This window comes from Nelumbo lutea, chromosome 8 (genome assembly GCF_056320005.1).
Source record: "Nelumbo lutea isolate HS-2025 chromosome 8, American lotus-T2T, whole genome shotgun sequence".
Lineage (NCBI taxonomy): Eukaryota > Viridiplantae > Streptophyta > Magnoliopsida > Proteales > Nelumbonaceae > Nelumbo > Nelumbo lutea.
Window position 1 is genome coordinate 25766040 of NC_142691.1, and position 13768 is coordinate 25779807.

A 13768-nucleotide genomic window follows, 5' to 3' on the forward strand; every position below is an offset into this window, starting at 1 on the left:
ACTTCCTCCCCTTGCCACCATGGCTGAGCCTTTGGAATCTTTAGGCTCAAGCATGGTTCTACGGCGGTTTTCCTTAGCTCTGACAAGGGCTATGACTTCATTCAATGGAGGCACTTCTTCTTTGCCAAGAATTTGTATTCGGACCTGATCAAATTCAGCATTTAGTCCGACCAAAAAATCATACACCCTATCTCTTTCAATAAGATTCTTCAAGATCACAGCATCATCAGGGCACTTTGTCTCAAGAACCCGATAATGATCAAGCTCATGCCATAAATTTTGCAGCAGATTTGCATACTTTGTAACACTTCTGCTCCCTTGTTTGGCCGCCATTGTCTTTACTTTGACCTCATAGACACGAGCAGCATCATGGGCTTTGGAATAGGTTTGTCGGACAACATCCCAAGTAGCCTTTGCAGAGGGAAGAAACATACAAGTATCCCTAATCTCGGGTGTCATTGAACTCCACAACCATGACATAATCATGGAGTCCTCTTTGTCCCAAGCATCAAAATTTGGCTCGCCCAACTTTGGTTATGTTCAAAGAAGGTGACTAATTTTTCCTTTTCCCTTCAAATAGGTACGCACTAGTTGTGACCACTTCAAGTAGTTCTAGCCATTCAGTCTATATGTTGATGAATATTCTGCAAATCACTAGTATGAGGATGAAAATTTGTTGCTCCTTCATCGGTTTGGACGGGAGCACTTGTTGCAGTCATGTCAGACATTGTTAATGGAGGAAAAATAAGGCCAGTAGGAAAGGAGAATAAAGGAGGGAAGAACTGGCCGGAATAAAGGAACACTTTTGGTTTCAGATCAAACTAAAGGCCAGAAGAGAAAGACACGAAAAACTGGCAATGAAGGTCGAAAAAAATTCCCACGTTTTCCAACACTATTCTAATTCTATCTTGCACACAAAACCTTTTCGACCAAATCTTCTCATATCCTCTACACACTCATTAGCTAATCTGGTTACTTATTTGTCTTCCTTGCACAAAAGCCCCTTGAGTTTATTGATAAAAAAAGCCCTTTGAGTTTGGTTAATAATCAAGGAGAGTAGCACTATAGTCCTCAAAGACAAAACCTTAGCAAAGATTTTATAGATACTAGTCACCAAGTTGATAGGCCTAAAATCCTTTGGGTGTCTAGTCTCTACCTTCTTAGGGACTAAGGCTAAAAAAAGTGGCATTTACTCCTGGGCTGACTTTGTGTTGTAAACTCACTAAAAACCTCAGGCAAGTCTTCTTTAACCGCATCCTAGCAATCATGATAAAAAGCCATCATAAACGCATCTGGACCCAAGGCCTTTGATCAATCCATTGAGAACATTGCTTGTCTTATCTCCTCAAAATCCCTTCTTAACCAATTGGCACTTTCCTTATTTAGATTTGGCTAGACTAAACCTTCCATGCTCAACCTAGTATTTGAAGGTCTTGTAAGTATAGATTTAAAATGATCCACAAAAGCCCTAGGTATCTCATCCTATGTGGTAAGCTCTTCCCATTGACTTCTAACTTGGCCACAGAATTCTTTCTCCTTCTCCCATTTTCCAAAGCATGAAAGTATTTTGTATTACCATCCCCTTCTCTGATCCATTTATTTCTTGATTTTTGCCTTCAAGAAGTTTCCTCCCTTAAAAGGACTTCTTGCAATTCCTTTTTAAGTTTCCACCTCAACTCTCTCTCTTGTTCATTCAAAGCACTTTGAGACTTTTAAATGTAAAGTCTCAATCTAGGACAATAAACCAACTTTTTGTTCCTCCGATCTCCCAAACTAGTCTCTATTCCATTCTTTCAAATTAGACTTTAGTTTCGTTCTTTCTTTTTTTTTTTTTTTTTGTGAAATTACCCCCAAATATCACCCCCTCAATTCTTCACTCCACCAATCCTTAACCTTGTTTAGGAAATTCAGATGTGTTAGTCACATATTTTCAAATCTAAAAGATCAAGGCCCTATATAGTTAAAGGTTCTGAGCCTAATTTGATTAGGCAATGGTTAGAAGTAACTCTAGGCAAGTCTCTAGCTACCAAGTCCCTCTAGTGGTTCTCTCAACCTTCATTGACCAAAAACTATCCAACTTCGAGCAAAGGGGATTCTCTTGGAAATTAGACCAAGTAAAATTGGCCTGCAACAAAGGGATCTTGTTACAAGTATTAATTAGTTGTGACTAAGTGTTGTCCATTGTTGGTTTCATTACAAAGCCAAATTACATTAAAATCTCCACCCAAGCACCAGGGGCTATCCTAGAGATCTTGTATGTTATATAGTTCTTCCCACATCTCATTTCTCTCTCTGTATTTGTTTGGCCCATATATGTTTATTAGCACCTAAGTGAAACTATCCTCCACACTTTTTAATTTTATTGACATAGAGAACCGACCTATCAACTCCTCCACTAATTCCACCACATCTTCCCTCCAAATTATAATCGAACCTCCCAAGGATCCTTAAGGAGCCAAAGTCCAACTCTTTCCTCTTGCTTTCCACACACTTCTAACAACCTCCTATCTGACTTTGCCAATTTAGTCTCTTGTATCACCACTATATCAAGACGTTCTCTTCTAAGTAAATCCTTATTACCCTCTCTTTCTTGCACTACCCAAACTCCTCAATTCCAACTTATGTTTTTCATTTGGGAGCACTCATGGCAAAAAACCCTTCATCCCCCTCAAGGAACCACTCTTTATTTAGGACCCTTTTCTCCCCTCTGCCACTAAACTTAATGTTGCCTTCAATATTTGAAATCAATCCCTTTACCCCAAACTTCTTTAAGTTTTTTTTTTTTTTTTTCTTTTCCTTTTTCATTCCACTTATCTATTTCAAGTTGTAGGTTCAACCTCAATCCCATTGCTTTGGACAAGCTTAAAGACTTATTTTTTGATGGGGTTCTGGGCTTCTTTTGGCTTATCCTTTCTACACCCTCACCAACCTCTTTGTCCCGAGCTTTTAGATCCTCAATAGATTCTTCCTTCTACTTGTACTCCTCCAATACGACACAAATTTGATTCCAAATTCTTTCCAACTCCTCTTGTTTTCCTTCTTTAATCACACTACCCCTCCCTTCTTCATAACCTATAACAAGCATAAAACGTGTATCAGTAGAAAAAATTGAATTTACAGGGTTACGCGAGTACACAGGAATCAAGAGGTGAACTATAAGGGTTGGGAGCCCCACATTGGAAATCCCAAGCAAGACCCTTCCATTTGCTTGTTGTTGTGAAGGATTTGTACGAGAAGAGGACACTTATGATAATTGAGCTTTGGAAATGATCTTAGGTGGCTTTCCCCTTACTGGTGTTGCAAAGCAAACCTCCTTGGTGATTTCCTGCCCTTGTATGCTAATATCCTAGGGACGACGAGATACCAGGATAGGATCCCTTGCCAGTGGAGGGGATCCCTATACACCATCCAATGAATGTCATTCTGTGACGGTTTGTCATCAGCAAGTCATCCTATAGGAGAAGATTAGTAAAAAAGAGTGCCCAAGAGCCTCTACCTACTTTGTTACCAAAATGTCAATCTAGGGTTTGTAGAGAGAGAGGAAGGATAGAGTTCTTTCGAATGAGATCGGTGTTACTGTTCACACCCTTAAATTTGATATTTATATTTTGAAGAAAAAAATTACAAGAAAGCCTATACTTGGGTCCCCAAATACAAAATGATAAGGAAAAAAACAAAAAAGAACCCTTGCCCAAGCATTCTCAACAGTTTTATTTATTTATTTATTTATTTATTTTTTCACTAGCATCTTCAGAACCAAGGTTTTAAAAATCTACTTGGAAAAGGAACTGCTTTGGCCATTGGTTTTCAGATCAGTAGTTCAACTATCTGGTCCAAATGGATCTCCCGTGACGTTTTGGAAAATAAAAATAAAAATGACAAAAAACCATTCATCGGGTCGAATGGTTTAGTGGTTCAACCATCTGGGTTGGTAGTTTGTTGACCAAGTATTTTTTTTTCTTTTGTAAATTTTGGGCCATGTATAAAACGGAACCAAACAGTTGACCGGTTTTCAGATAGAACAGTTCACTGCTCTGGTCAACAGCAGTTTTAAAACCATGTTAGGGACAAGAGGTTTTAAACTAAGTTTAAAGCAGAATATAGGCAATGTAAAATTAATAGTAATAGGAGTGGAAATCAAGGTAATATTAGGACTAAAAACCAAAAGATTTCTTAATTTGACCTCTTTTAGTTACCTTGGTTAGGCATAAATAGGGAGACATTAGGAGAATTTTCCCCATAGAATTAGGGCATTACAGGTAAAATGGAGAGGTTCACTGTAACTCCAATGCACAATAGAATACCACTTAGGCTAAAAGGAAGATTTTGTAAAATGTGTATAAAGCTAGAAATGTTGTACAAAGGGTATTGGGTAATCAAGAAATAACATGTCTAAAATGAGTTTAGAAGAAACAAGATGTTGAAATGGATGGGTGGGAAACTTCAAAGGATAGGACAATAAATGAACATATTCATAGGAACCTAGGAGTGGCCCTAATAGGTAACAAAATGAGAAAAAGTACACTATCTGACACACTGGCTGTAATTTACTACATATTAGAAAGTAGTCTATTATGTGATTATGGCACTCATATCGTGGATAGTTGCAGTTAGGCCCACCTCACTGGCAGAGAAGAGAGCAGTTACTCAAGCTATTTCTAGGAATCCTCTACTACCACCAGGTAAGAGGAAAACAAAACCAGTTTTGCAACTTGCACGACCTGCCTGACCTGGATGTTCTATGTCCTGAGACCTGACAGCAAAACCAGATGAAGAACAAATCAGGTCCAGGACTTCTTTTTCTTTTTTTTTCTTCAAGAAAAAGGTTAGATATTACATTATTTATATTTATTCATGTCTTAAATATGTCTAATATATAATTTTATGCTTATTTTAAGATAATTTTCACTTTATATATAAAAGATAGCTGGGCAGACTGTTCACAGTCTAGCCAGTTGGACCATTTGATGAGAACCAATTCCTTGCAGCTAGTTCCCAGATTTTGGGACAAAACCACCAATCAAATTTCCATTGTCCATCTACCCTATCTGCAAACAATATAAAATTTCCAGATAAAAGTTCATGAATTGTCTGATTTTGTGTTTACTTGACTTTTGCAAATTACTGAATATACTGGAAGGTTCTAGGTCCTGACATGCTTTCTTTGTGTCTTTCAAATGGCTTGTTGTAACTACTTGTAGCGCCTGCTGAAGCTCAAGAAAGTCAGCCTGCTCAGTCCACTAATAATCTTCTTGGAAAAGCTGTTAGTTGTATTATATAACATACCCTCACTTTTGCTCACTTCCAAATATGAATGTGGATTCTATTAAGAAATTAATTTACTCATGTATTGCCTTCTTGCAGTCAAACCAATCCCAGTACCAGATATTCATAGGAACCTGGGAGTAGCCCTAATAGGTAACAAAATGAGAAAAAGTACACTAAAATGGTTTGATCACAAATAGAGGAGACTATCTACAGAACCAATGAGAGGTGATCTATTCCAATTTGAAGGATTTAGAAAAGCTAAGGGCAGACCACAGGACAGGGGTTGAAATAGTGAGAAATGATTTGAGGGCCCATACTGTAACAATGGATACAACATTGAACAGAGTCAAATGGCGGAAGAAGACTCATGTAGCCAACCCCATATAGTTGGGACAAGGCGTAGTTGGGTTGAGTTGAGGGGAAAAAACCTAGATCAAAGGTTTTCTAAAAGCTGAAGCATGATATCAAAATTTTCTGTGGGACGAAAGCACCCATAACCTTGTACTAATTCTTGGGAAATGAAGTGCTACATTTCCATTTTCCCTCTTTCAGAAAAATCCATCATACCATTTTGTTATGTTCTTTAGTCTTGCATTTTGTTATGGAATATTCATTCTATTGGAAATTGTAATTTTATAGCTATTTTTTTGTAAATAATTATGATAGCTTTAAAATAATTAATAAATCTGAATTATTAGCAGCATTGTGCAGATTGCAATTGGGAAAACCATTGGGTTTCAAGCATGTAATAATAGAAGGGTATTCAAAGCTTGTGATGGGATGGAGAAAAGATAATTGTCAAGTGGCTATTGCAGTACCAACATGTTATGAGGAAAATAAAACACTTAGCGAGGGAAATTGAAGCAAGTTTTTCATGGGTACCTAGATCTAACAACAGCTTGGCAGATGCTCTAGCCAAGAAAGGCCTGAAAAGGAGTCAATTGTTTTGGGCACAAATGTAATGTAATCATCAGCATTTTGGGTAGTAGGCTAAGCCTACAATCTCTTTCGGATGCATGGCATATATTGTACATAAATCATTCTTTTGATGATTTCCTTCTGTTATCAATCTAAAAAACTTAAAAAATAATAATTATTAATTTGACATTGGAAATTTTCATATAAAATTATAGTAAAAGGGGTAACAAGTCATAGAATCTGGCTCTGTTTTCCATCTATTGGTGATTTTTGAAAGAAACAAACAACAGAACTTTTGAGAACAAAATCCATGTGTGAATCAGGTGTTGATTGGTCATAGTGAAAAAATTATTGTTGAGTGAGTTTCCATCATCAAGGATTTTGATGGCCTTCAATTTTCAAATTTCTGTAATAGCTTGTTCCAAGGCTTTTACCCCTCTTTTCTTTGGATTTGGCTTAAATTCCTTTAATTAGCAGAAAGTGGTTAAATGCCATGTTTCATTATAAGGGTGACTCTGCTAACTTATTTTGCAGGTCAATCATTAAAATTTACTGATAGCGGTATTGTTCAATATGACAAAGGTCTTCATGGTCCAGCTGATAAGAGGAGGCGGGTTCAACCACCTAATGATGGTATCTTTCACGTTTCTTACCAAGACTAGATGTTTTAAAACGTGTCATGTCTTCCAAAAACTTAGCTGTATTGTTACTAATTCCCATGTTTTAATAAAAGATGAAAGATAATTCTGATTTTCACTATATCAGGTTAGGTGATTTTGTGCCTCACATCCAAAATGAAATTTGATTAGGAAGGGCTTAAAGGAGCAGTGATTTATCCAAGATGGAAAAAATTTTACAACTTATATGGAATGTTCTTGCTTGTATGGCTGTCACTATAGCTCACTGGTCATGGATTCACTCAAAGTTAGATTCCACAATAAAATGGACTCAATTGATCAACACATATATGATATATTACCAATCATAATAAATCCATAGATGGGAGGGAGTTCAATCTTTATAATTACAGGATTTCCATACACTATTGATGACTATTCTAATTTAGTTGGTTAAATTTACCATAACCATGAGAGTACTTGAACTCTTAGTTCCACTATGGTTTTGTCAGTCTAAAATTGATTTTTATGACTCTTTCCCAGATCAAACTCAAGGAAGACAGATTGTTCGGTCTGCTAATAATCTTCTTGGACCAGCACTTAACAGTGGTACATCTATCTGACACACTGGCTGTAACTTATACATATTAGAAAATAGTCTATTATGTGATTATGGCACTCATATCGTGGATAGTTGCAGTTAGGCCCACCTCACTGGCAGAGAAGAGAGCAGTTACTCAAGCTATTTCTAGGAATCCTCCACTACCACCAGGTATCTATCTGACACACTGGCTGTAACTTATACATATTAGAAAATAGTCTATTATGTGATTATGGCACTCATATCGTGGATAGTTGCAGTTAGGCCCACCTCACTGGCAGAGAAGAGAGCAGTTACTCAAGCTATTTCTAGGAATCCTCCACTACCACCAGCTAAGAGGAAAACAAAACCAGTTTTGCAACTTGCAAGACCTGCCTGACCTGGGTGATCTCTGTCCTGAGACCTGACAGCAAAGCCAGATGAAGAACAAGTCAGGTTCAGGATTTCTTTTTCTATTTTTTTTTTCTAGAAAAGGTTAGATATTACAGTGTTTATATTTATTCATGTCTTAAATATGTCTAATATATAATTTATGCTTATTTTAAGATAATTTTCACTTTATATATAAAAGATAGCTGGGCTGACTGTTCACAGTCTATCCAGTTGGACCATTTGATGAGAACCAATTCCTTGCAGCTATTTCCCAGATTTTGGGACAAAACCACCAATCAAACTTCCATTGTCCATCTACCCTATCTGCAAAAAATATAAAATTTCCAGATAAAGTTCATGAATTGTCTGATTTTGTGTTTACTTGACTGTTGCAAATTATTGAATCTACTGGAAGGTTCTAGGTCCTGACATGCTTTCTTTGTGTCTTTCAAATGGCTTGTTGTAACTACTTGTAGTGCCTGCTCAAGCTCAAGAAAGTCGGCCTGCTCAGTCCACTAATAATCTTCTTGGAAACGCTGTTGTATTATATAACATACCCTCACTTTTGCTCACTTCCAAATATGAATGTAGATTCCATTTAGAAATGAAATTACTCATGTATTGCCTTCTTGCAGTCAAACCAAACCAACACCAGATATAAGTGAGCTTCTTCGAACTACCAATATTCCTTGAGGACGGCGAGGTAGGAAGGGCGATAGCCAACCAACAGCAACTACTCCCCAGATTACAAGTAAAAGGATCACTCCTCAATCTTTCACTGCTCCATCCTTGTCTGTAAGGCAGACTGATCCCATCCACCATATCAAGTGGAAAGGTATCTCTCCATCATCTCCTTTTTCAGGTTTCTAGCATGTTAAGATTTTAAAAACTGCTCACATACAGGAATAGATTTTCTGGATTTAAAGCCTAAACTTCCTTTTATTGTGTCTTATGGATTTTCTTCTTCCATGTGGTACACATGGTCACCAATTTGGACAATCCAAAATTGCCTCATCCCTTGGTGAGGGAAGCCAAGGATTTATGCTGTTTTTTATTTACCTGATTAACTGCTAAGTCTAACAGTTTGGATGTTTATCCAAACAAAGGCTTATATAAGGATAATTGTGTTTGTCATAACATTGGTAATTTACCCTCTGCGGGTTCCTGCTATGGTCTTGAAAGTGCTTGAGTGATTTTGGACACAGCCTTCTAGCTAATCTGGGTTTGTCAAAACAGCATAAAATTTGTTATCGTTCAGCTTGTGAAATTCTATGGTATTTGAAGGATCTGGATTGATGACATAAATGCATCCAAAATATATGGTACAAAAGGATGAGAATTTCTAAAATGGGGTAGTTTTGGGTTTTGATGGAAGAGCAAGGATTAAAATATCAATACACACCGATGCTTAATATCGGTATGGCCAATACTCCATTTTAATTTTTTTCTTTATAATAATTAGAGGGTCCTAGAAAAAGTCTTAGACCCTTTAAACTTCTAAAAATATGTGTATCGGTGTAACCAATCGTATCTAGACACACCAATATTGATACGATACACCCGATCATATCTATACTTCGGTCCTTGTGTAAAAGGAATACTTGCATGTACAATTTGTCTTTTGGGAATGTTGAATGAAAGCATTTAATAAAGAACTTATGGGATGTTGTATAGTTGTCAAGGCGGGTGCCTAGGCGACAAGGCACCTTGGAGGCTCACCTCGCCCAGTCACCAAGTAGTTTTGTGTACTATGTTATAAAATACTTTTATATGTTTATTTTTTTTACATTATAATTATAAAATAGGCATTGTTAAACTAGAATACTCATTTTATGTGTTTATGTACTAATTTCTTTTTATTATTTTCTTATTTGTTAGGGTTTAATCAACACAAACATTGCTAACTGCTGTATTGAACCCATGGTTCAAAGTATCGATACACCTCTGTGTATCAACAGGGGTGTATCAGTACTAATAACAATACTCCTATTTTTTTTATTTCTTTGGTTTTCAATTTCATTTTAATATATATATATATATATATATATATATATATTATTTTAAAAAATTGGGTTCTTGAAAACACCTGTAGACGTATATTTGGGCGCTAAAGATACAATACAATACACCCGATACGGGGCGTGTCATATCAAAGTTTTGATCCTTGATTGAATCCTCAAAGATTCCAGAACCTGAACCAATAAGCAAGGGAAGAACTTAAAATTTTGTCTAATCAACACATTTTCTTCTTATAGATCTTCTTCTTCCACATTTTCTTTTCTTCTTTTCCTATAACAAAAGTAGTGTTGGAATTTTCTTTCCATTGTTCCTTTTCTAATCAACACATTTTCTTCTTACAAATCTTCTTCCACCTTTTCTTTTCTTCTTTTCCTATAACAAAAGTAGGGGTTCAGCCCCTATATTTTTTTAATTCTTTCCTTTGTTCCTTTTCTTCTCATAAAGTGTTGATTTTCTAAACGTAAAACATGAAATTTATACTTTTCTTATGAAAATTATGGATAATTATTAAGGAAAGATCATAGTTGTCAAGGTGACGCCTATGCGACAAGGTGCATTGGGTTATAAAATACTTTTATATTATTAAATTTTTTACATTATAATTATAAAATAGACATTATTAAATTAGAATATTCATTTTATGTGTTTATATATTAATTTCTTTTTATTAATTTCTTATGTGTTAGAGTTTAATCAATCCAAGCATTGCTAACTACTGTATTGAATCCATGGTTCAAAGTATCGATACACCTTTGTGTATCCAGAGGTGTATTAGTACTTGTAACGATACTCCCCCTATTTTTTTATTTCTTTGCTTTTCAATTTCATTTTTAAATATATATATATATATATATATATATATTATTTAAAAAAATGGGTCCCCGAAAACACCTATAAACAGGTGTATTGAGACCCCAAAGATACAATACATACACCGAATACAAGGCGTGTCGTATCAAAATTTTGATCCTTGATTGAACGCTCAAAAATTTCAAAACCTAAACCAATAAGCAAGGGAAGAACTTAAAATTTTGTCTAATCAATGCATTTTCTTCTTCCACATCTTCTTCCACCTTTTCTTTCCTTCTCTCCTATAACAAAAATAGGGATTCTGCCCCTATATTTTTTGAATTTTCTTTCCTTTGTTCTTTTTCTTCTCATAAAATCTTGATTTTCTAGACTTAAACATGAAATTTATACTTATCTTATGAAAATTATGAATTTTAATTATTAAGGAAAGATGGTTATGGAATTTTGGGAACTACCCTAGGATATATGGTTTTACTTACAAAAGATCCATCGCCTAGGCGACAAGGCACCCCCCTATTGCCTAGCCTCGCCTTGGAGCCTTGAAAACTATGGGAAAGATGGTTATGGAACCTAGGGAACTACCCTAGGATGTATGGGTTTACTTAAAAAAAAAAAAAATCCATCGCTTGCGACTGGGCGACAAGGTGCCCCTCTGTCGCCTAGCCTTGCCTTGGTGCCTTAAAAACTATGGGCTGTTGTCAAACCAGATGTTGAATGTTGCTGCTTAAGCCTGGTTAGATACTTGAGCCAGGACGTTCCATCAATTGACTGAAATGAGGTTCTGGGGAGACTGTCGCAGATGACTGGAAGTGTCTAGCTTAATCCGTTCCACATAAATGCTATACTATTATGATTATGTGATTTTGTTATTGTTTGAATAATTGATTGTGATGATAGTTGGGACAGGGAGGATGATGAATTGATTGTGGTAATAAACTTTTCACAGGTTTCATGTAAGAGTCCCCTTAACCAAAGAAAGAGAAATGTGGTTTATGCAAAATGAATATCGAACTTGTACCAATAGGTTCTCAGTCCCAAGCTTCCAGTCATCAAAAACCTGCAGTTTTGCCATGAAGGCATACTTTTCATGCTGACCGTTTAGAGCTCATCACCACCAAGGAGCAGTCAAAAGACCCTTCATGCATTTCTTGTGCCCTTGGCGATGTCCCAAGCCTTCCCAAATGACTGCCCACTCATTCACTTATTTTGTTTCTCTTATGAAAATTTTGTTCTGTAGTTTGTTGGTAGCAGCTGAATAGTGGTGGAAAGGATATACCAACAAATGTAGATAGGTAATATATTGAAATTGAGTCTGATAACAGTGTGTACATAATCTGTAAATCCTCATACCAGGATTCTCTTGATTAATTGGGAATAGATTCAGCTTACAGAGATAGCAAATTTATACAAAACCTTTTTATCAGCATAGAAATGATCAGTGCGACCACACAAGTGTAATTGTTATACTATGAATTTTTTTCTGAATATGTAATTTGTTTCTGAATGATTCTAGATATCCAATGCAAGCAGTCTTTTGTCAATGTCGAGTATTAAATAAATATGTAACTAATTAAGAAAATTGTTGAGCCAAGACAATTCTACCTTTCAAGGGGCGCACAGATGCTGCTGAGCAATGGTTGTCTCTTTAGCTTATTGTAAGTATATCCTTGTGGAATATGAAATTCTGTTTCTCGTAATTGTGTGGATTTTTGATGGTAATACAGTTACAATAGTCTACACATAAAGCCAAGTTGGCAAAGAACCGTGTTTGTGACACCATTTCCTCTCAGGCCCTCAACCCTGGCTGAAATATTGGGTTCTTTGCTTGGATTAGGGTCTTTTTTTGGGGGGAGGGGGATTGCAGATTAGTACGATGTACTTTGGGCCTAGTTTTACTTTAGTCTCCAAACTTTAAAACATGTTAATCCAGTATCTAAACTTCCAAAACGTGCTAGTTTAGTACCTATCATTAATCAGCTGCCAGTTGTGTATCACATGACATTATGTTTGACTTAAAATTTTTGAAAATGTCAAAATTACCTTTCAAGGAAATGGTATGAGTTGAGAAATAGAGATCAGAGAAAGAGAGATGGTTCAAACAAGGTTCAAAGTATCGACATGTATCAACCTGTATCGGCTGATACATGTCATTTCAGGACCCCTCTGATATGCCCCTATAGTGGGTGTATCGGGTGTCTGATTGGTTCGGGGGGTGGAGTCCTAAACTGGCCCCCCTGAACCAGTTTCGGGAAAAAAAAACAAGGTATCAATTCGCCCAATACACCCCTACCGGCGTATCAGGTGTATCGATATTTTGAGCCTTGGGTTCAAACTTCTTAGGAGAAGGGCATTTGGATGGTTGTTAAAGAAAATTAGATGAGACTTGAAGGACATTTGTCTTTTCAGATGCCACTTAATGGCTAATTAACGGTAGGTACTAAGTTGGCACGTTTTAGAAGTTTAGGTACTGGATTGGCAACGTCTTAGAGTTCGGAGACCAAAGTGAGACTAGGCTTAAAGTATATGGTACTAATATCCAAATTTCTCTTTTTTTCTAGTAGAAACCTTGGATTAGGGTCGACACATTATGCATGAAGGTTGTTGATTTGTGATGGTTACTCTTATTTAGTTTATTATTGACCCTAAAAACTAATATGTATCATACTGATTCTTTGAACCTTGGGTGATATGCAATTTTGTATGGATACTTTAAACCTTCCATTCCATTGGATTAGCATTTTCCAGCAACTTTAAGTCAACTGTCAACCAAACTTTTTTTTCTGGTCTGGTTGGAAAGGGTTGACCCAATTCGAGCTTGGGCCATGGGCTGTGTTGGACCAAATTTGAAACGAAAATAGGCCAGAATTTACACCCAAATCATTTGCACTGTCATGATTTTGCATAAGTGCAAATTTATTTGCATTGCAACCACAGCACGTTCAAAATGATTGGTAAAATACATTCTATCTCCAACTCCCAGGTTTACAGCTGCTTTGAGAGCTCTCAAAATGATGGTTTGCTTTACTAGCGATAAGGAACTTGTGATGACAAGGATGTTGAGATGATTTTTTGCGCTTTGAATTCCATCTGAATCAACTGAACCTCAGAACAGAATCCACTGAACCAAAGCGTTTAGAGCTAGAAGGGGTGGTTATATTATCAA

The 13768-nt window shown here is 36.4% G+C and overlaps 1 protein-coding gene and 1 long non-coding RNA gene across 5 annotated transcripts in view; one reads left to right on the top strand and one right to left on the bottom strand.

The window, feature by feature from the left end:
• Positions 1-12146, top strand: part of LOC148843488 (uncharacterized) — a 42775-nt gene extending 30629 nt beyond the window's left edge. Inside the window, exons 2-6 of one of the 4 annotated variants that reach the window (XR_016103229.1) lie at positions 6721-6819; positions 7347-7409; positions 7504-7575; positions 8412-8611; positions 11552-12146. Coding sequence is in view for 2 of the 4 variants with exons in the window: in XM_088957566.1 (XP_088813692.1) it covers positions 6721-6819; positions 7347-7409; positions 7504-7575; positions 7659-7783 (359 nt within the window). In the remaining 2 variants the exon portion in view is untranslated. Of the gene's footprint in view, positions 1-6720; positions 6820-7346; positions 7410-7503; positions 7576-7658; positions 7798-8147; positions 8318-8411; positions 8612-11551 lie in introns of those variants that run through there. The other 3 variants (XM_088957566.1, XM_088957567.1, XR_016103230.1) reach the window with 3 other exon arrangements.
• The window catches only part of LOC148843489 (uncharacterized), a 46451-nt gene that overhangs the window by 29837 nt on the left and 2846 nt on the right, over positions 1-13768 (bottom strand). The window lies entirely within an intron of this gene.